Source organism: Lepisma saccharinum, chromosome 3 (assembly GCF_977018435.1).
Source record: "Lepisma saccharinum chromosome 3, izLepSacc3.1, whole genome shotgun sequence".
NCBI lineage: Eukaryota > Metazoa > Arthropoda > Insecta > Zygentoma > Lepismatidae > Lepisma > Lepisma saccharinum.
The window spans coordinates 30182770-30205954 of record NC_139231.1 but is presented as its reverse complement, the minus strand read 5'-3'; the positions used below and the strand labels follow the sequence as shown (position 1 = coordinate 30205954).

At 37.0% G+C, this 23185-nt stretch overlaps 1 protein-coding gene across 3 annotated transcripts in view; it reads right to left on the bottom strand.

Moving 5' to 3' along the window:
- unc-13 (protein unc13 homolog) overlaps positions 1–23185 on the bottom strand; it is a 671187-nt gene that overhangs the window by 44033 nt on the left and 603969 nt on the right. For all 3 annotated transcript variants that reach the window (XM_083118384.1, XM_083118382.1, XM_083118383.1), the window contains exons 11-15: positions 21571–21770; positions 13058–13208; positions 1806–1964; positions 926–1051; positions 224–391 (exon numbers count right to left, since the gene is read on the bottom strand). In XM_083118384.1, coding sequence (XP_082974510.1) covers positions 224–391; positions 926–1051; positions 1806–1964; positions 13058–13208; positions 21571–21770 — 804 coding nt within the window. The remainder of the gene's footprint in view (positions 1–223; positions 392–925; positions 1052–1805; positions 1965–13057; positions 13209–21570; positions 21771–23185) is intronic.

The window sequence follows — 23185 nt, the reverse complement described above, 5'->3', positions numbered from 1 at the left end:
AACTTTACCACTATGCCATTGTTGAGCCCAGGATTCGAACTTGAGTCTCTGGGGGAGACCTGGGTTCGAGTCCTGATTGAGCCTGTATTTTTCACTTAAATTTCTATGTGTTTGCAAGAATATTAGAACTTGGACAGAATTTACAACTGAGCTTTGCACAAGTATGATAAGCAAAAGCTAAATCATGGCAGATATCATTAAAAGTAACAGTTTCTCGCCTTACCTGCCCAATGTTCAATTCCTGTGGGAACTGATTCAGGACGGGTGCATAGCTGTTTCTATCCTCCTCGATGACTGACACAATAAGAGCTATCAATTTGTGCCAGAAATCCAGGCTGTCTAACCGAGGGCCATGGTCATCCGGTTCTCTCTTAGCTTCATTTGGATCCACCTGGAATGGGAAATATCAGGTTCAGCTTTCACAAATATATGCAGTAGTTGCAAATGCAAGTTACACATATGCAAATACTAATTTAAAAAAAAAACACCGCAAAGTTATCATTAACAATGGCATTCAAAAGTGTCTATTTTGACGTGAAAAACCTCTTCCTGTATAACAGAAATTGTAAATAAAAGCATTATTATATTGAAACCCATGCAGAAATAGAGTTATTAGCAACCAAGCAGTCATGAGATTGAGCTGCCATCTGGGAAACTCCTTACTTTCTTATTTGCATATAACTTTAACCGCTTCTTTAATTTATGTTCAAACATCATTTTCTGCAACAAATTAATTTGCAAATTGTCAAATGTTCAAATATTGATCATGTTAAGTTTGGTCATAAAGTTCCTGTATCGAGCAGTTATCTTGGCAGGCTTGACTTCTATTACAGAAAAATAACGTTTTATTAAATGTATACAAATATTCTCTGAAATCGCAAAGTGTATTAAAGTATATGAAGAAGAAGAAGAAGTAGAAACTCACCTGGAACTCTCTGCTGTACAGCTCATAACAATTTTCGAATAGGAATTGGTACGTGGATCGGAGGCATGCTTTTACACAGTCTTTCACTACAGTGCTTGCTCTGGGTGGACTCGACAATTCCTGGACCTGAAAGAGATGAGTAACATGTAAGAACAGAAACAAATTTAATAAAATCAATGTTATTTACTGAAACTGTACCACTTCTCTTTCTCATGATAGTTTTTAATTTAGCATACAAATACAAATAAAATACTTTTTTAAAAAAAATCCTCATGGGTATTTTCATTAGCACAATGAATTAACAAGAAAGTAAATTTAGTAATTTTTCCTGGTATGTGAATAGCAAAACTTGATTTCATTTGAGTTTATTACTCCATATGAACCATATACATTGGTATTTGGAAGGTTCAGTACAGTTCACTTTTTCATTACATGACAAAAAAAGAATATATATATAATTACAAAATTTCTATAATTTACAATTTAAGTATTCACTAACGCTGTAATATTCCTGATTTAACCATTTGTTTTTGAACCTTGTCATGCTGTTTTCTGCTTTTTTCACTTTTGACAGATGATTGAATATTTAAATTGCAATCTGTTTGGGTCTTTCTTGAACCAGCATTAATCTGATTAAATACTGTTTCAGAAGTATTTTATTTCGGGTGCTATACATGTGCATATGTTCTATTGAGCTACATATAAAATCACCAAATTTCACATTGATAATGTTGTCATGCAGTGAGCGTTATGATTTATCACCAAATTTCATCAAAGTTCAAAATGGCAAAGTAGAATTTAAGTAAAAATTGTGCTGAGTTCATGTGGAATGAGCTCTGTACATGGAGGTAACACAATGCATGTTGAGGAGTGTCCTTACCTTCATTCTGAAAAACGTGATGCTGGTAAGGAGGTCTACGGTAGACTTCAGGTCCATGAGCTTTTCCTGACTAGAAGCTGGAAAATTATTACGATACATGGACAAGTCTATTCTTAACGAATTGTGCAACTGATCTAGCAGCTTTACAAACTTCTCTTTCTGCAAGAAGAATAAATAAGAATTAAAATAGTGTTTATAATAAACAAGAAATAATGAAAAATTCACAGTTCTAACTACTGTTTCTAAATGATTTCACTTTTGAATCATACTCATACTTACCATATTTTCTGGTGAATAAGACACTTTTTTCCTATCAAAATAGGTCTGAAAAACAGGGTGCATCTTATACGCTGATTCTCAGTTCTGATTACTTTCATTTATGGAAATTTTCTCTGTTCTGAGTCAGAAAATTTCATTCTTGCTTCCTTGCTGTGTGTGATGAAGATTAAAATGTGCCCTTTCCTACTTAGATTAGGTAAGTTATTTGTTGAAAGTAGACCTACATATTACTTTGTATATAAAATATTGCAAATTAATTATAAATTCAGTGATAATGTTTTTCCCCTGAACAATGTGTGCAAAAAAGGGTGTGTGTCTTATACGCCAGAAAAATACGGTAATTACTTTACTATGCAAAGTATGTTTCATAGTTCTGGTTGAAATTAGTACCCAAATGCTAGCCAATACTTTTCCAGAATCCACAAAAAGGCCACATGACGTATCTTGCAAATTATGCAAAATTATAATTTTAATTATTTTTACATCATTTTGTGGTTATATAATTCTCTCATGTGCAATTACAAACATTTTAAAGCAAACTTTGGTAGCTTGATGTGATATAGTTCCAATGGAAACCTTATATCTTAAAATTATAACAGTTTTTAACTATTTATGCTTTGAATTGCTGGGAATTGGCAAGGATATCAGCAGCGGAATTGATATCTGTTCAAAGTTCAGCCCCAGGCAAAAATCATTGCCATCAGCTGGTTACATAAATTAATAAAGCACTAATGTACCAATAAAAATAATGAAATTTATAGTACCAATCAGCAAAATCTAAAAATAAAACTATCGTTATGTGTTGGTCATGCCCATCCATCAGTATTTCAGTAACCACTCAAGCTATGAACATAATACTTATAGACTACCAAACAGTAGCTCTAGTCAACATAAATTAATTCAATCAACTTGTGTGAACATGAGAGGCAATAATCAAACTAAAGTGATTTGCCAATTTCTCAGAAACTAGTAAATCTGAAAATCTAAAATTTTCTAAAGTCAAAGACCTTGCAAGTAGAAGTTTAATGAACACACTTTTTATTGCTATTGCCCTATACTCTGTCCATTAATTAGACACAAATTATTATTACTTTAGGATCACTGAGACCTTGATTATATCTCATAGTTTCAATGAGTCAAGAAATAGTAATACAATATTCAAGTGTGAGAAGTAGCTCCATGGTTTGGGGAGTTTTGCAATCTCTGGTCTAAATGAATACTTGATACAATCCAACAGCAAACAACCACAAAAATGTTTTTGTATGGATTTGTATCCAAGAGACTTCTAACATTGAAGACATATTAATGTTTGTTATTTTTCAGAACCTTGACACCTTTGGGTAGAAGATCAGAGCAAGTAAGTAAAAGTTATTTTTCAGTGTAAACATTATAGCTAAAGTACTGAAAGGTTTTCAAAGCATGGAAATGTTTCAGCATGAAAATAAAGGAATGTTTTACAAATTTACATTGGTTTAATTTTATTCCTTGTCATATAGTCCTAAAAAGTAAAGAAATGTAGGGTTCTCATTCACTACTAGTTTTTGCATATACTTTTTGCTAGTGAATCTCATTTGGCGACTACATACAGAGTGTCTACCAAAATAGCCAATCCAAAATTCTTGACTTTTTCTTGACCTTTCTTTCTTTTTTCTTTACCTTTTTTCTTAACATTTTTTTAATCCCTCCTCCCCAAATATAGATATTTGATTCAATGAAAAACCCCTACCACAAGGTCGGTTAAGATGAAAACTGAAGCTGTACTTTAACAAGAGATTTACACTTGCTTTAATTATTAATACACATAGAAATTAATGCTTCAAACTCCATCGTGGATGGGGAATGGCCACATTATGTAATATTTTTACAAAACTTCAAGCATACAAGAATGTAATTCTTAAGAAACAAAGTGAATAAATCACAACTCAATACAATTTTAGTTTTCCAAATATTCAATTTTATCAAATCCCAGTGCAGGTATATAACAATGTAAGTTCACTATACTGTAATATAAAAAAAATTCTTGACCGAAAACATAATATCTTGACTTTTTCGTGACATTTTTGACTGATAGAAATCCTGTAATGTTTTTTTTTCTGTGCAAACCAATTTATGTGTACGTTTATCTGCCGTCTGTAATTGGAAGTTTACCTCTGTTGAGGGTAGTAAATAAATAAATAAATTAAATATAAATTAATTTCCCCAGAGTTTTCCAGAATCCTCAATTTTTCCAGAGTATCCATTATGCAATAAATTGTTATATTTCCCCCCTCATAGCCACATCATCCTCACCTTCTTTATTATTATTATTATTATTATTATTATTAAAGATGGGCCAGGTTAAACACTACTCTATGGATTTTGGCCAATGTATACAGATCAGAGTATTGGTAATATTACCAATAATTTTATCAATCAAATATATTTATAAATAGCCTGTAATTTTGTGCAATATTCTACCATTATTATTTTTATGAATAAAAACATATAATTCATATTCATACGACCCAGGTATTTGTGTATGACTTCTAGTTTGTCCTTCATGGCTACAAGAGAAATCATAGACAGATATATTCTGGTACTAGCTTTCTGTATCGTGCTACAATGTATGTGAACATTTCAGACATATGTCCAGTTTTCAATTGAATATGTTATTTGTCCAACATCTGGTTTTTATCTCATTCTACTAATATTAACCTGCACACAAACCTTTGTACATGAAGGAAACGAATTTCGTACCTTCTGCCTTAAGAATGGGATCAAACATATCACTTCACCGCCTTATCACAGCTCTACCAACAGCTTAGCCAAATGATACGTTTGTACTGTCAAGACCGACATTGCCAAGCTCATAACTTACAAACCCAACCTGAGCACACTCGAACTGGATATGGGAATCGCCAACCTCCTTTTCATCCTTCGGAACACTCAACTGGGTGGCCAGGAAAGCCTACCAGCAGTGTCGGTCTTGCAACACTGGCCCAGGTTTTGGTGGGAATTCAATGATGTATCTCAGGCCAACTGACGATGTCAGTGAAACAGGTTCAGAAAGACTCTTCATCAAGGTATGGTACTTTCTCCATTAGTTCAACCATTTAACTTCAATCCCCTGAACACGATACTCCAAATTACACCAGAAGAGTTGTTGTTTGTCGTCTTCAGGATTGTATTCTTTACGAGATCATGCTTGAAGATGCAGTTATATGAGTGGTACACCCCAGGTGGTTGAAGAGGTGTATCACATGTAACACTGATCATATTTCAACACCAGAAGCAAATTCCTCCCCCCCCCCCCCCAGCCAACTACAGTGGGACAGTACCAGAACCACCACAGACAGAACTGGATATGCAGGACCAACTACTGGCATGCCTCACTCCCCTCCAAGTGCATCTACAAGGAATTGCATCCCAACACATTGCTACTGCTATCAACACACCTGATTTTTTTCTTATTGGGACACCTGGAGGGATGATAAGGCCAAGGTATTAGTGTATGTCTACTAGGTTTGGCCTTCATGGCTAGAAGAAATGAAACCATAGACAAATATATTCTGTTACTGTGTTTCTGTGTGTGATACAATGTACGTGAATATTTCAAGCACATGTCCAGTTTTCAATTAAATATTTTCTTTGTTCGACATCTGGTTTTCATCTCTTTATGCTAATATTAACCTGCATATCCATAACCCCCATAAAACCCTATCATGTATATTTTGCAAAGTAAATGTTTAAATATACAGTTTGTTTCTCAAAGTTCAAATCCATTGCAATCAATTAGTTTCAAACCATGAATGAACCATTCATGCTTTCCAAGGAACAGGTCATGTCACCCATCGACATGGATTTCAAAGAAATTTTGTACACTTATGGCTTTGACCTAGGTAAGAAACTGTATCATTTTTTTCTTCTCTCGGCCTTATACTTTTACAGTTACAGGAGGTCAAAGTTTACAGGATTTGCTAATACGTGTTGCTCCTGGCTCTTCATTGCAGGATTGTAGTGCATTAATAGAATAATTATATTTCAGGATGCAACCTTCATAGTTCCATGAATTTTTTTCTGTAAGCCAATCAAAGTATGCAGAATCAAATAAAAAGTGCCCAAAGTCTTATATATTTTTTCCATTATTGCAAAAAAGACTTTGCATAACAAAACATGTTTCTTACCGTAAAAAAATTAAATTGCATTAATTAATATTTTGGTCAAAGGTGGTCCTTTGAACTTATCTGTTTGTGTGTTTCACTAATTATCTAAGTATGTTCTAACATATTGTGGAAAAAAAGTTGTGGGGATCTGATGGCTTGTGTGTAAAATTTATTCTAATTTATGAAACACACTTGAATTTAAAACACTGATATTGCACATTACCAAGACTTTTCTTAATTGATTATAACTGTCAACAAAGTAACAATGGTAATATTTATGACTATTACAGAAAACTAACTGCACAACTTGGTAAGGAAGACCAAGATTAAGAAGGAGGGATAACTTGGAGATGGACCTAAAGAAAATCGGTAAGGATGGAAAAGATTGGATTGATCTTGCCCAGGATAGGGACAGATGGAAGGCTTATGTTGCTGCAGTCATAAATCTTCAGGTTTAAGAAGGCTAGAGAGTTAGTTAGTTATGGATTTTTGTGTTAAAACATATATTTAAAATATATGTAAATATTTGTATACAAGATGGGTCAATAGTTAAGAACTACCTCTTTAAAAGATGGACGGGCTGATAAAATCAAATCTAATAATGCAAAACAAGATGTGGGTGGGGTATAAAACTATCCAGGCGATCATACCAAGATGGTTGCCATTTTGAAGTCAATGTTTTTTTAAATGAAAAGGTGGTCATGTTACACATCAAAATGGGCTAGAATTTAACAAGAAACATGATTGTGAGATGTTTTATTGTAACTCGAATCGTTCTCGAGTAATTGGTGGGGTGTAAGGGGAGATCTTCCACGTAGTACACCCAATTGTCACCCTCACTTCCCCATAGTACACCCTGGACTGCAATTTGTAGACAAACGAGGCTCTGGCGACTGGCCTGGCCCTATGGCTAGTATAATTCTGTGTGTTGTCCTATTTTTTTTCCTTATGTGTGCTGAGTGCCCGTTAAAAGCCTCAGCTTTTAACGGAAGTCAGAAGATTTTAGTTATGCAACATTACAGTTGTTATTTGTAATGGTAAGGGTCTGGATCCGGTATAATGTGATGGCTGCAAATAGCCTAAGTGCTGATGCACCCAAAATTTTAAAATCAAAATCAAATCAAATCAAATCGAGTAATTGGTCATTTTGTGTATTGTGCCAGTAGTTTCGAACCACCCCTATAAGAGACAGACAGACTGATACAAACCAATCCAATGTCACAAAACTTGATGTGGGTAAGGGATAAAACCACACAGGCCATGCTACCAAGATGAACACCATCTTGGAATCAACCTTTTTCTTTTTTTTTTTAAGTGGAAAGGTGTAGTGTGACACATCAAAATGGACCAGAATTTCATGTATGCATGAAGTACATAATTTAGTTTGACATTTATTTTCAAGGTGGGGAGGGGGGAGGCTGTAAATCCCATTCTCCCCTTTCTACACTGCATTTACCAAGGTTTTCATTCACTTGGTTTATTTTACTTCACATTCAGCTACTTTTGATGAGTGATGATATGATGGAAATGATGATGATGAAGGGACACACACAGATCCCTTATGCACAAGCTGGGATTCAAACCAGAGACAACCTCTGGCAACGAACCACATTTCTGATCCATAAGTAGTAGCATTTCATCTCACAAATGCCGTGCATTTTATATTTAGTGTTTTTTTTTTTTAAGAAGGAATTATTGTACTACCAAAGATAAACATTCTGCACAATTTAGGCATTTTGTAAGTCACTTATTATGCGCTAGTGTATTCTCTCATCAAGAAGTCTTAAGGTGGGCAGGCCATATGGCACGAATGGGAGAGGAAAGAAGCATTTACAGGATTTATGTTTGGAAACCTGATGGTAAGAAACCTGTAGGAAGGCCAAGACGAAGGTTGAGGAATAACATTGAGATGAATTGGTAAGGATGCAAAATTGATTGATTGAATTTGAAATTTTGGGTGCATCAGCACTTAGTCTACTTTGCACCCGTCACAGTATAAAGTGTACAGCCTCTTACCATAACTAAAATATAACTAATACAATATAACTGTAATGTCGAGGTACTAAAATATTCTCACTTGGGTTAAAAGCTGAGGCCGTGAAGGGACACTCGGCACATATAAGGACAAAACACAGGAACAAGACACACATAGCCTTACAAGGATTATACTGGCCGTAGGTCCAGATGACAGAGCATCATTAGGTAAGGATGAATAATACTTGTATTGAATTGATCTTGTCCAGGATAGGGACAGATGGAAGGCTGCAGTCATAAACCTTCAGGTTTAAGAAGGCTAGAGAGTTAGTATTCTCCCATGTTAGATGGTATACCACTGATAAACAAAGTTTTTTCATGAAATTGCTGGAAAATTTGAAGTTGTTTAGACTTCTGTACTTGAGTGCTTGCATTGGTGTTCTATTTGTTTGTAATTAGTATAAAATATATATGTGCAATAATTACAAATTATTGTGGTAAACCAGGTACAATTTTCAGAATATACCACTGTTATTATGGAAAAGAAAACAACAAATCAATGTTATATATGTATATTGTTTTGCCAAAGTGATCCTTTGCAGTGGTCTTCTTGAAGCTAGTAACGTCACAATAAAATTTAATTTTTCAGTAATATGTTCAACATAATTGTAAGCTATTTTATTGAAATTCCTTGATTTGGATATTCAAGGCTTTGCTTTCTCAAGTAGTAAAGAAATAGAATAGTCTCTAGTAAAGACACTAGTATATTTTCAAATTATTTAACAATGCTGGAAATGTTAAAAATCAATTGTTACAAAAACAACAATGAATGGAATTAATAGGCATTTTAAAGCGATTACTGAGCAACTGATGTTGAGGAGTCATCCATAATGAGAAATAAGAATGAACAGTATTGTTGATTCAGTGATGATATTGGAACAAGAAGCATAAAGTAACTAATTTGGCTATTCGCAAAGATGATTGATTGAGTTGGTGTGTTAAGCCCACTTTATGCACAGTAAGGCTAATCGGGACTAGACATACAGTTTAAAGTGGGATCCGAACCACTATGTGTCTCCACTGGGAATCAAACTGGGCTCCTTGATTACAAGGTGGTGAAGCTACCACTGTGCCATCGGGGAGGCCCTACTCGCAAAGATGAGGATGAGTGACGATATGATGAGACTGATGAAGCGACACACACAAAGAACACCCATCCAGAGGCTGGGATTCAAAAGTGGGCATTGTAGCATGATCTGCTAACAACTCTGCAAATAGCCCAGTCTAGATAAGAGAGATGGTGACCATGCATAATCCAATGGAAAGCCACTTGTTTCTCAAAAGAACCAAGGGGTTTAGTTTAATGTACTGACAAGGATGTGGGTTCATAATTCATATAATAAGTTACCATAGCTTAAATAATATTAATACTACATCCTGTCTCTGGAATCTGTGGAGCAAGAATGACATAATGGTAGAGAAGGAGAAAAAGTGAGTTGGAGGAACAAAGCAGCGTGCGCTGCTGCAAATGGCTGGTAGCTGCACTCACTTCCACTCTCACGAGTTCATTGGTCGAGCCCTCTCGAGTCACCAATTGTGCAGAGACTTTTTTCATTCACTCGCTCCAGAGATTCCTGGGACAGAGTGTAAGACTTAACTTAAGTTTTAGAGATACATGTACGGCTATCCTAACAAGTGTTACAAATTAATCTTCATAATTCTGTTATTCTTTAATGCTACAAATCTGTGCAACATTTACAGCTGAGAGAGGACAGGAGTGAACACAAGAGTGTCTAACCAAGATGGAAACCAGTGCATCGTTCCAATTGGAGACATGTGGCATAATGATAAGTATATTAATTATATATGTATATTTTGTTAGTGTTTTCGTTACGAATCTTCACCCATGTGAGTTAATTTTCACCTATCAAAGTTTACTGAACTTTTTGTCACAGAAAAAATGTTGCGAAGTAAGGGAAACAACTTGTTTTCCTTTATTTTACTTCACTTTTGTGCCACTTTTGGCTAATTTGTGAAGATGGGGATGAGTGATAATATGATGAAATTGATGAATGGACATTCACAAACATCCATGTCCAGGCTGGGATTCAAACCCGGAACCATTGGCATCTTAGCATGAAATGCTAACCACTCCACCAAGGGGACTGACAAGGGAAACAACTGATGGGTATGTTTGCAAATTTTTTTCATGTCTGTATTTTCCTGCTACTTGTGGCTAATCATGATGAGGATAAATGTTGATTAGATGAGGACTTGAATCACGAAACCTTCGGTGGCAAGACCATAAGTTGACCATTTAAGCTCAGCCACAAAAGCGAGCATAATACTTTATCCAAGTCTGTTCATGATTTCAATTTTTCAGCTCTTTTCATTTCAGAGTGTCTGTCCGACAAGAAGACCAGTGACCTGTTAACGTTTGGGTGCTTCCAGTGCTCGCCTTGAGAGCGGGGTATACTATAAAGGTTGGTGGGAAGGGGGATAGTAGCCGATCTCTGAATGAACACTGGGAATTGTTCATCTGGAGGTTGGCAGTGTTGCACTGTCTTCTTCTCAGACAGACACGTTGCCATCTTTAAGTTTATTCTGTTTATTAAAGTTTCCTTCCTCTTTTCAGGTTAATTTCTACTACTGAGTATATCTGGGTGGAATTTTGGTGAGTATTTTTAATTTTGTTATTTTTATTCCAGGGTGTCTGTCCGACAAGAAGATAGTAACCTGTTAACGTCTGGATGCTTCCAGCACTCATCTTGAGAGTGGGGTCTACTATAAGGGTCGGCGGGAAGGGGAATAGTAGCCGATCTCTAGATGAACACTGGGAATTGTTCATCTAGGGGTTGGCAGTGTTGCAATGTCTTCTTCTCAGACAGACACATTGACATCTTTAATTTATTCTGTTTACTAAAGTTTGTTCTCTCTTTTCAGATTAATTTATACCACTGTGCCTATCTTCGAGCTCTGGCTGGAATTATGGTGAGTATTTGAATGGCACGAGATATTTTGCCATCTTTAAGTTTATTCTGTTTATTACAAGTCTCTTCTCTCTTGCAGGTCAATGCAAAGGGCTTTACACAGACACACGGAAGAAACTATTCCAGTAAGTACAGTACAATGCACCATTATTATATTGATCGTATAATTGATTAATAGTAAATAATGTAAAACAGATTCACGGAAAACACTCCCATAGTATGAATAAAACTGTAAACGGTATGTTAGACAATAGTTATTTCCTCAGTCAACTGGTATTCAATACGAGAAAAAAACAATTTACGTGGGCGGGCAAAACTTACCTGATTTCCAAAATACCTAAAACTCAGTAATATAAAAGCAGCCCATTAAGTTGAATGTGTGATTTGTATCATACTTTTTCAATTAATAACCAGGCCTTAGATATCTCATTGTCATTCAAACTAGATAAAAAAAATGATTCAAACGTTGAAGATTAGGCACACACAGGAGATGTACTACGTAGAAATTTTCAGCGAATTGCAGTCTCGACCAGGACTCGAACCTGGGTCTCTGGCATACTGTGCCATTGCTCTAACCACTGAGCTACTGAGCCGGCCTGGCCTGTGCTACCTCAACGGGATCTGTTGCCTTTGAAACACAGCAGACTTCGACGTTGCCTGGTTCCTCCCAGCGTAGAGATGTTAATAATTGAAGATTAGGCACACACAGGAGATGTACTACGTAGAAATTTTCAGCGAAAAATGCAGGCTCGACCAGAACTCGAACCCGGGTCTCTGGCATACCATGCCATTCCACGCAGGTAAAACGGCGATAGTGAGAAATCAGGCAAGGCCAGGTCGGCTCGTTAGCTCAGTGGTTAGAGCAATGGCACGGTATGCCAGATACCCAGGTTCGAGTCCTGGTCGAGCCTGAATTTTTCACTGAAAATTTCTAGATAACAAATATGTTGTAATCATTTCATTATCATTATTTTTTCCACTAGTTTCCAATAAATACTACAATTATATATCTATATAGGTTTTCAATGTATGTAATTATTGCACAAGTCTTGTATGGTAAAAGACAAGTGAAAGATCCCAGTTGGTTAATTGAATTACTTCTGATTAAGTAATTGATTACTTATATTATCGGTTTATGTATGTTTGTATATTCGCATATTCGCTAAGTTTATTATTTTGCTTATGCAGGGTGTTTACCAAAATAGCAAATCCAAAATTCTTGACATTTTCTTGACATTTCTTTAATTTTTTTGACCTTTTTTTCCCTTTTTCTTAACATTTATTTAATCCCCCTGCTACCCGAAAATATATATTTGATTCAATGAAAACCCCCTTCCACAAGGTCGGTTAAGATGAAAACTGAAGCAAATAAAAATTAATGCTTCAAACTTCATCGTGGATGGGGAATGGGCACATTATTTTCTTTTTTTCAAAACTTCACGCATACAAGAATTCTTAAAAAACAAAGTGAACAAATCTTAACCACAACTCAATACAATTTTAGGTTTCCAAATATTCAATTGTATCAAATCCTAGTACAGGTATATAACAATGTAAGTTCACTAAACTGAAAAAAAAAAATCTTGACTACAAGCATAATTTCTTAACCTTTTCTTGACATTCTTGACCTGCCTGTTGATTTCTTGACTTTCTTGACATCCTTGACTGGTAGACATTCTGAAATATTTTAAGTGTTGTTTCATACCTACACTAGTTCAATATGAAGTCATACAGACTGGGAGTGAGAGGTTTTTCAAAAATTGGGGACATGTTCTGAACATGTTAACTCTTATTGGATTCACAAATGTTGGTACAACACACACATAAGATTTCACTACAACTACTACAAGATTTTACTAGTACTTACACCAAAGTTTGAAGCTGCAAATCGATCACTAGCAGAGACAGCCGAGGAAGCTGTTGTGTGTGCGTAATAGGCATTTATATTTGCGAGCAAAGTACTCATCACAGCCGGAACCCCAGGACAGAGGTATTTTGTGGATAGACAATGGAAGTGCCTAAAAGTAAAACATGCTTTGCTTTAATTCTCTTACACATGGATCTACAAGAAAAAATCACAGTACAGCAGTACAGAAAACTAATTTGCGAGAAGTGACACCAATATTTCACCTTTGGTGCATAAACAATCAAAATTGGTTAATTATTGGGAAAGTTTATGGTTGCTGACCTTATGTTCTCCTGAAATATGAAGAAAACTAGCAAAGAAAAATAACACATACAAATGACCTCATATATTCTGGTGGTTACATTCTTGCCCTTTGTGCTGTGGGTCTAGATTCAGTCACAAGTATATTTTGATTATTTAATGATGCTTTCAATTCATTGTGATTACAAGGATAAAGGATTATCATATTGAACACCATGCCCTGGCCAGGACTTGAACCCAGAACCTTGTCATGCTCCTTTATCCTCTTCAGATGTCCGAGTTAAGTTATGCTAAAGATCAGATATCTCAAGGTTGAAAATGATACTACCCTGTCATTTGCTGGTCTGGCATGAAGTTGTTTAGTACAAATGCTTCTGGAGAAAATGGAATCATTGATTTATTTAACCATTGCGATACAATTGCTACACTTCACAACTTAGACTTCCCCTTAGTCAGGTTCTTATGCTATGACAAAAAACCTTTTACAGAAATAATCCCTGGCCAATGAGGATTAGAGATTAGCCCAAGGACATTTGGAGGCCTCTTCAGGCTACTGTCATGCAGGACAAACTTGGATCTAGCCATTAAATATCACTGGGCCTGTTCTCCTTGTGAACAGTAGCGTTGTGTGGAGTAAATCCTTGGGTGTTCACAGCCAGCCTAAAATCAGAGAAAATTTACAACCCCTCCCCCAGACCGAAGGGGCTACAAACACAAATAGAAATTAATTATTGATCACCATCGCAGAGAAGAGAGTGAACCTAAGTGACATTGGTTAATCGAGATATGAAAGGCAAAATTTTAGCCAAGAATCGAAGCTAAGATTCCTTTATTTTCTTTGAGTGCCTTTGCCAAATGTCGAAGAAAAGCAACATAAAAGTACGAATACAACAGCACATGTTTTATGATACAAACCTGGGACTTCGTATTTGTAGCACATTGTGCTAGACACTCTGCCAGAGTGCTTAGCAAAAATACATTTACAAAATACACGCCATTTTAATTTATTGCGAATTATCATGTCCGCTTAACACCTCCCACCCCCCTCTGTCACCCATGAAGACTCCCTCAAAAACAAGGAAAAATTACCAAGTTAAACAACGCAAAAATTCTTTTGCAAGTTTGAATTATTAAAATTCCTTACTTTTCTCCATATCGAACTCCGTGGCAGAGTGGTTATCACAGCATCCTACAACGCTAGGGGTCCAGAGTTTGAATCCTGGCCAGGGCATGGGTGTTCTTTGTCAATGTCCCTTCATCAGTTTCATCATATCATCACTCATCCCCATTTTTGCGATTAGCCAAAAGTGGCAGAAAAGCGAAGTATAATAAACCAAACCAATGAACAATAACTTTTCTGTTTATTTTAGTTTTGGAAATTATTTTTCTTGCTCCTAAGAATTAATCCCCACCCTCATTTTGGCTAATCATGATACTGTTGAATATGTGATTTTTTTTTTAAATAGCTATTTGTAATTTCACAGCAGCTTCCCTATATTTCATTCGTAAGTCTCTGGCAGTGCTCAAATTTCATGATGTAAATTGCAACTCACAGAACTTAAAAGTTATTGTTTTAAAGCTTATTTGTAGGAGTTAATAACAATTATAATATCTTTTCCATGAAAATGTAATTGGTAATTATCCATACTCGTTTTAGATGTGTACCAGGCGCGTATATTCTAGGCTACCTAGGATATCGCTAAAGCCCATATTAAAATACAGGAAATAATCGACTAGCAAATTTAACCGATGCTTCACTCTCACGTAACGACCACGGGGGAAAGCGCTAGTGTAAGGTCGTCTTTATTTATCGTCAGGCTTCTTCGTCTGAGGATAAAGTCTTTGAACCAGCAGGCGGTACTTTCAACCCATGACGTATTTGTGCTGGCAGGGACGACCTTGGTGGTCCCTGGTGCTGGCTTCCAACCCCAAGCGCTGGAGAGTGAAGACTTCTCTGCATCCTGGCGATGTTGTAGTGTTGCCAACAATGGAAATACGAAATTTGCTAGATCGCTGGAAAAAAATTATAGGCGGGGGTACCAAAGCAAATTATTCAAGCTAGGGGATGCCTCATGAAAATTACTTCACCTCCCCCCCTCCATGCCTTCGAGCATTGCCCGTCTCTCTTCCAGTTCCATGAATTTCGTCACATAGAAGCATTATAAATCCTCCAAATTTAGTGATTTTTCCCTGAAGTTGGCACTCTGCTTTTCCTTGAAATTCGACTGTGGTCACAGCCGGTCGCAGCTATATAGGACATTCTGATGACGTCAGCCATGTTGCCATCCTGTTTACTTCTGTTTCAAGCAACACCCCCTCCCCCTGCTGTCAAAATGTCAAAACCTTCCCCTGGCGGTGGGGGTTTCGGCCCGAGTCATCCCACTGAAATACGTTTGGCAACATAAACAATCCATGTTGTCATAGCAACCATTCAACCACGCGGGTCAGTGGTAGTTTCCGCAAAAGGAAGGGATATATGGTCAAACTTGTTGTGTCCGAGATCAGAGTTCTTTGTGTCGCCCACGTAGCGTGTTCATGGATGGGAATCCTTTTTTAAAAAAATTTCAGTGACTGAGGCCCTTTTGTTGTACTGTGTTTTTGACATGTGTTGTGTTGTTCTGTGTTTTTGTTCCATGTGCGTGTGAAAATGGATTTAATCACCAAATTTGTCTCCAAGATGCCGTTCTCACGGCTTCCTTACAAGGATAGGATGCAAATAATAGAGACAGGTAGGCCTCCCCACCTCTTCCGGACCTTACAGTCATGCAGAAAGACAAAAATAAGGTATATATAAGGCGTTTTCACGAGACCAGCTACCAAAAATATCTTTGGTTGACTGGGTCGAGTGCACTTAATAAGTTGTATTGCTGGGCATGTTTGCTTTTTTCTACCGACAAAAGTCCTAGGAATACAACAGGATTTAGTAATTTAAACTATTTGTGATAAACACCAAAAATCACTTAGTCATATACGTGCGTTCAGTAACTTACAGACATTCGGTTCTCAAAGAATTGATCATTCCTTGAATTTGCAAGAGAAGATTGCTGACAATTTGCATAATGAAAAAGTGAAGGAAAACAGAATTATTATAAGAAGATTAATTGATGCAATAGCATTTCTGGGAAAGCAAGAATGTGCATTTAGGGGCCACAATGAGTCTGGGGATTCAACAAATAAAGCATGTACATAGAACTTTTCGAATTTTTAGCAACATATGATCCGACAATAGCTAACCATTTAAAGACCACAACCGTGTTTAGAGGAACGTCACAAATAATACAAAATGATTTAATTGATGCAGTAGCTAGTGTAATTACAGATTATATCAAATCAGAAATATCAAATGCAACATTCGTTGCAATATTACTTGACGAGACAACTGACGTAACTATTAAAAGTCAGTTATCAACAGTCATACGATTTGTGGATAATGAGGGAAACTGTCAGGAATGATTTTTGCATTTCACTGACGTCAGTTCAGACCGAACAGCACAAGGATTGTTCCAACATGTCACCAAGGTTGTAGATGATTTGAATTGTTTAAAGAAACTTGTGGTGCAAACATTTGATGGAGCAGCTGTTATGGCCAGTCATGTGTCCGGACTTCAGGCCTTGGTAAAGAATAAGTATCCCTCAGCAATGTTCATTCATTGCTACAGTCAATGGCTAAATTTGGTCTTGTCAAAGTCTACAAACAATATATCAGAATGTAGACGATTCTTCACCTCTTTGTCAGGAATTCCTGCCTTTTTTACATACTCCACGGTCCGCACAACTGCTCTAAAAAACTTCATGGAAAAGAAACTGCCGGGAGTGGCACCAATGCTCCGAACAGTTGCTGCCATCTATTGACAGTGTTCTTTCGGAAGGTACACATGCTCTGATTTCCAGTTTTCCCCTTTGGTGCTTTCAGCTTCTTCGGTAGAACTACAGTATTAGATGTGCGCCAGGCTCTCGCTGCCTAATCTGGTGAGTTTTTCTTGTCAACAGTTGGGGGAAATTGGGAAATTTGAAGCATTGTGAAGACTTTATGAACGAAAAAAGCTGCTTCGTAAAATAAGTGTATTGAAATGTAGTGTTTTATTGTGCAACAAAATAAAAAATAAAAATGAAAATTTTCCATTTTCGGTTGGGGGTTTGTGTGCTCCGTGAACCCTCTTCAGGCTACGTCTCTGCTGGTGAACCAACCAATTAGCAGCTGTGAGTATATCACTAACTTACAAGATTGGTTCTTTTTACATGCTTTACATTAATGCTTCACAATGACAATTATAAACTTTTTAAATGATATTTACAACATAAAAGGCATTTCTAAAAGTCCAATATGTTTCAAGTAAATATTTTAATGCCATAAAATACTGTTGTTAAACAAGAAATTATGTAAACATCTATGTACGCATATCTCTTCAAAGTAAGTGTGAAGTATACTACAACCATGAAGGGATTTTTTTATTTTACATTGCTTTTTTTGTCAGCGAGATCCAGAGTCAAACACTCAATGTTCTTGGCATCTGATATGGTTGAAATTTATATGTAGTTGTTTTCCCAGAAGTGTGAGGTCGCATACCTCAATCTAAAGTACCTGGTTGTGATCCAGAGAGCTACATAAAATCAGGATTGGAGACAGATGTGCTGATCATAGTAATGTCACATAATGACAAATCATAGTATGAGGTGTTTTAGTTAAAACAATACAGCCCGCGATGTACATCATTGATATTTATTGTGGTTGCCTTCTCTTCCACATTTCAAAGCAGTTTTAGAAAAAAAATAGGTGATGCTGTTGTACTCTTGATGGTGCCGATACCATCCCATGACCTTCTAGGATTTCTTACATCTTTGGAAAAAAAGAACCAGTTCGATGGCCGAGCACATTAAGTGGTTGACTTTCGATCTTGCCAACCAAAGTTTCCAGGTTCAATTCTCAGCCTAGGCACAGGCATTCTTTCTGAATGTCCATTCATCAATTTAATCTGATCACCACTCATCCACATCCTTGCAATTAGACAAAAGTGGCAGAAAGTTAATATAAAATAATGAAATGCAAACAAATTCTAAAGTTCCTATAAGCTCAGATCAGGGAAGTATGGAGGGTGTTTACTTACTTAAAAAAAAGGTCTCTGACTGATAATACTCTGTGGGTATTTTGTAAACATTAAGGAAAAAGTAAGAAGAAATGTTTTCATTTTTTTATACCCATGATTGATTTGGAGCAAGGAAAATTTGAGTTTGAGTTTTTTGTTTTAAGTCCACTTTATACACAGATAGGCTAACTGGAACTGAAGATATAGTTTAAAGTGGAATCCGAACCACTGTGTGCCTCTGCTGGGTATTGAACTGGCACCCCTTGATTACAAGGGGAGGTCCTGCATGAAAATTTGAGTTTTTCAATTATTCTGATAGACCCATTACCAGTAATGGCATAGCTCCGCAAATCATCATTTTCACTCACACTTCTGAAATATTCTGAAAGAACTTGATTATTGCTTTAACTCAAGATCAGACATTTTTATTACAAACAATAAGATTCAATCAGTAATCTGTGGCTGCATGCAAATAAAGCTATCATACAAGTACTACAGAAGGATTTTAACTCTTAAGGCTGTATAATGGGCATTTTCTTTCCAGTACCATGCTAAAGCAGCTACTGTTTTACTCTAGATGTTTGCAATTTTTTTCCTACATTCATATAATCTCTGCAATTCACACTTGTTTAGTTTGGATGTAGCAGGTCATCTGTTAACATGGTATGTCTACAGTTCATTTTTACCCTTAGTACTACTGCTTTGTGCATGCAATATTGCTGTTCCTTTGTTGTTTTCTGCATACTGCTTGATTAATTGAGTACTATTCAGCAACTTTTTTTAAAAAACTGATTCTGATTCTGTAATTCTAAGATTACAGGAAGAAAATACATTGGAAAGAATTCAAAATCTAACAACTTTTGCATACTTTACAGTCTTCTTATCATTAAAGTGTTTCAAAATACAGTAGACCAGCAGTCTTTTTTTAACTTCTTATTTACGATTTATCAACAGATTGCAAAAGCATTTCAGTGTGGGATACAGCACCAACCTACGAGTGATAATTATCATACACATGCATGTTCTTAACCACCTGAGCCTCTCGATGGCGCAGTGGTAGCGTCATCGCCTTGTAATCAAGGGGTCCCAGGTTCGATACCCGGTGGAGGCACATAGTGGTTCAGATCCCACTTTAAGCTGTAGGTCCAGTCCCGATTAGCCTTACTGTGCATAAAGTGGACTTAAAACACCAACTCAATCAATCAATCAATCTTAACCACCCACTGTAGCAAAAACATGTGACATGTAACATGTTTTCAGAAATTAAGGGAAGTTCTTGTACATAAGAGGAAGGGTGTTGGAAAGGATGAAAGTAAAAGGCATGTCCATTAAAAATGCTTACAGGAGGGACAATTATCAGTGGCGTAGCATGGACATTTCAGGTGGGAACGCCAAGTCCGAAGTAAGGGTCGGCACTTTTTTGCTTAATAATTTACTTATGGTATTAGTCGCCACAGGTATTATTTGCTTGAAGCCAGCTGGGTTTTCAATAAAACATCATCCATGCATGTTTTAGCTAGAAAATAAGATGCCTCACTATGCCACAAATGTTTTGAATTCTGGTGTTTTATACCTTTTTTTATACCTTTCTGCATGACGCAAGTCATTAAAAACCTACCTGAATCACAAGCGCCTCTGCACAACAGCAGACTTCATTGTTGTGGATGATCCAACTACTGATTGATTTGGTTTATTTTACTTCACTTTTCTACCACTTTTGGTTAATTGCAAATATGAATATGAGTGATGATATTGATGAAGGGACACTGACAAAGAACACCCGTGCTCACACCGGGATTCGAACCAGGGACCTCTGTCGTCTTGGCGCACTGTGCAAAGCACTCTGACACGGAGGTGAGTGGATGATCCAAATATCGTACACTCTACTGACGTAACAGTGCCGATTAGTAATTCAGACCACTGTTTGTTACATTTTGAGAATGCTGATAAACATTTGAAACTAATTTTGTCCAGAGACCATTCGATGTTAAGAGTTTTCAAATGAATGCTAAACATTTCCATTGACACAATATTAAGCAGTTAGATGGTGTTCCCCTGTGCTTAGCACCACGCCATGAAGGCGTATAGGGGGTGTGGGGGTAACGCCCCACACTTTCTTGATCCGGTCGTGAGTGGGGGTGATGTGATCAGCACCACGCCCCTGACCGCCTTTACCCCCCAGGGTTTCCCCCAGGTACCCATGTTATTCGACGCTGGGTGGGCGCCGGGGCCGCTTCCAATGTTGATTTGAACCGGCTGGGGATCGAACCCAGGACCTTGAGCATGGTAGTCAGACGCGTTACCGACTGAGCCACCACGGCCAGTTAGATAATAACGAAAAAATAATAACAATAAAAAAAATAGTTTTGCGGGTTAAGTGGTAGAGCAGCCACAGGCTGAATTTTTACCACGAGGACTTCACCAACGTATTTGACAAAAACTGTGTTGATCTCTTTTAATTTGTAATGCACATCGCTGTTCGTGTGATAAATTATACAATGCAGTGGTCATTAAGAAGCGGTATATTTGAGATTGGTAAAGTTACGTCAGTCAATATTGTGTATTGTAGCATCACATAGCACGAGTTGCATGAGCACGAAGAACCAGGTAGGAATTCTACCGCTGTCATCTGCTTCAGAAGGCAGGAAGGGTCACATGAACCAATCACGGTAGACCTCTGCTGCTCCGTACGCTGGTGTATGAGAGAGCATTTACGCGCGTGCTGTAGACATCGAAGCTTTCCCTCCAGAAAGGTAGCAAGGAATATAGAGTCTTTTACGCTGAACCTGCTCGGCATCTGGCCAGGAAAGGCATTGAAAAAAGATGCTAAAACGAGTGTTGAGAGTGGAGCGTTGCAAGCGGATCGCGAAAAATAGCTATTATAATGCCATGAAGGTCAAACATATATGGAATTAGTCAAGTTTTACTTTATATTCACAGCATTTACGCATTTTTGAAATTTTAAATCTGGGAACGCTGTACGGGCGTACTATAACGCTACGCCACTGACAATTATTGATATAATGAAAAAGAAGGCATACCAACTCAAGACTAAAATTTGAGATGTAATAAAGAAACAATTCAAAATCATAAATATGTTAGCAGATGTTAAGATGCCTTTGTACTTACGTCATCGCTTGGTATATAGATTCAATGCCATATCTCATGGCAAATTCATCTACAATTTCTTCAGCATGAGCATCGAAATAGACTTTCCATGCATCGTCCCCTTTCGCTTGTGGCAAACTCACCATTCCTTGGTTGTTCTCACACAAAGAATGGAACAGGTTTTCATGTAGGCATGTGTACTGAACATGGTACGGTGCAACCTAAGCAAATAAACATTAATTACATTAATCCAATACGTGAATATTGTGCATGAAATAAATCATTCATTTTATGATTATTAATGTTTTGTAATATAAAAACAATATAAATACATAAGAACCTTGAATGTTCACAATTAAATTAACTTCTTATGAAATTTAATAAACATAATTTTGAGAATATTTAAGTAACAAAGCATATATAAAAAATCCAACATTAGAATACATTGGTATTGTAGCATGACATCGGGTATGGCACGGGATCGAGTCACACCGGGACGTAGCTCAGTTAAAGTAAGTAGGTTTTAGTTTGGGTCTCACTGGACCATCTCTACCCTGAGTAGTGCAGATGAAGCATTTTTGGGAGCGTAAGTTGTTGAATGTTACTCACCCCCTTGCTTGTTGTTCTGCACCTCGGCTTCTGATGTTGGCGACGGTTGGATGGTGTTGGGTGCCCTCTGGAGAGATTGTTGGTGGCAGTAAGAGGTGGCTGACAATTCGGTGGCTTGTAAAGTTGCAATCTCTTACTGGCAGATACCATGGTCTCGTTGATCGAGGTTGTTGATAATGTGGAGTGTAAGTAAGAGATCGATTTACCATCTCCAGGGGTTTTATACATTGAAATTGAGTCATGACTTGGTGGACTTTGCACCTCCAACTGTACACCTGGGGTATCTCTGGGTGTAGGTGAAATTTTACAGTGGAGGTGCACTCACCCGCTGGCGAAGGCCATTTGCCTTGCTGACTGTGCAGAGCAGAGTGGAAAATTATTGTTGTTCGGCTCTGCATCTGGTGGAATTTGGGGTGAATGAGCGTTCAACTGGCAATTTTCAGGACGATGTTTTAGTAAAAGTAATATTTCTACTTTCATGCTCCCAATTCCTTCATCAGTGTACACACAGTGGAACCTCCATTTTTAATTTTTTCAGGGGACCAAGCTGAAAAGACTTAAAATGCGGGAAAATGTAAAATCTACATAAAAAAAACTTACGTGAGTGAGTACAAAAGTCGTAACGATCCTTGCAAACAATCCTTCGCGAAGCTATGCTTTGCTTCGTCAGGTTTTCTTATCAGTAAATAAAATACTTTGTCATATATATAAATAAATTCAGGATTAGGTAAAAAAAAGGGTATTGGGATATAGAATGTAAAATTACATGATGTTAAAACTGATGTTGTTATGGCCTGGGAATTCGTACGATGGTTTCATCTAGTATCAGGGTATAATTATTTCTGTTTTAATGGGAAAATATATAGACAAAATGAAGGACTGGCTATGGGTAACCCTGTGTCGTGAATAGTTTCCAGCATATTCCTACATTTCATTGAGAAGGATTCATTGAGTGAGGTTAACAATGATATTAAATATTTTTGTAGGTATGTAGATGACATCTTGGTTATCGGGAAAAAAGAAATAT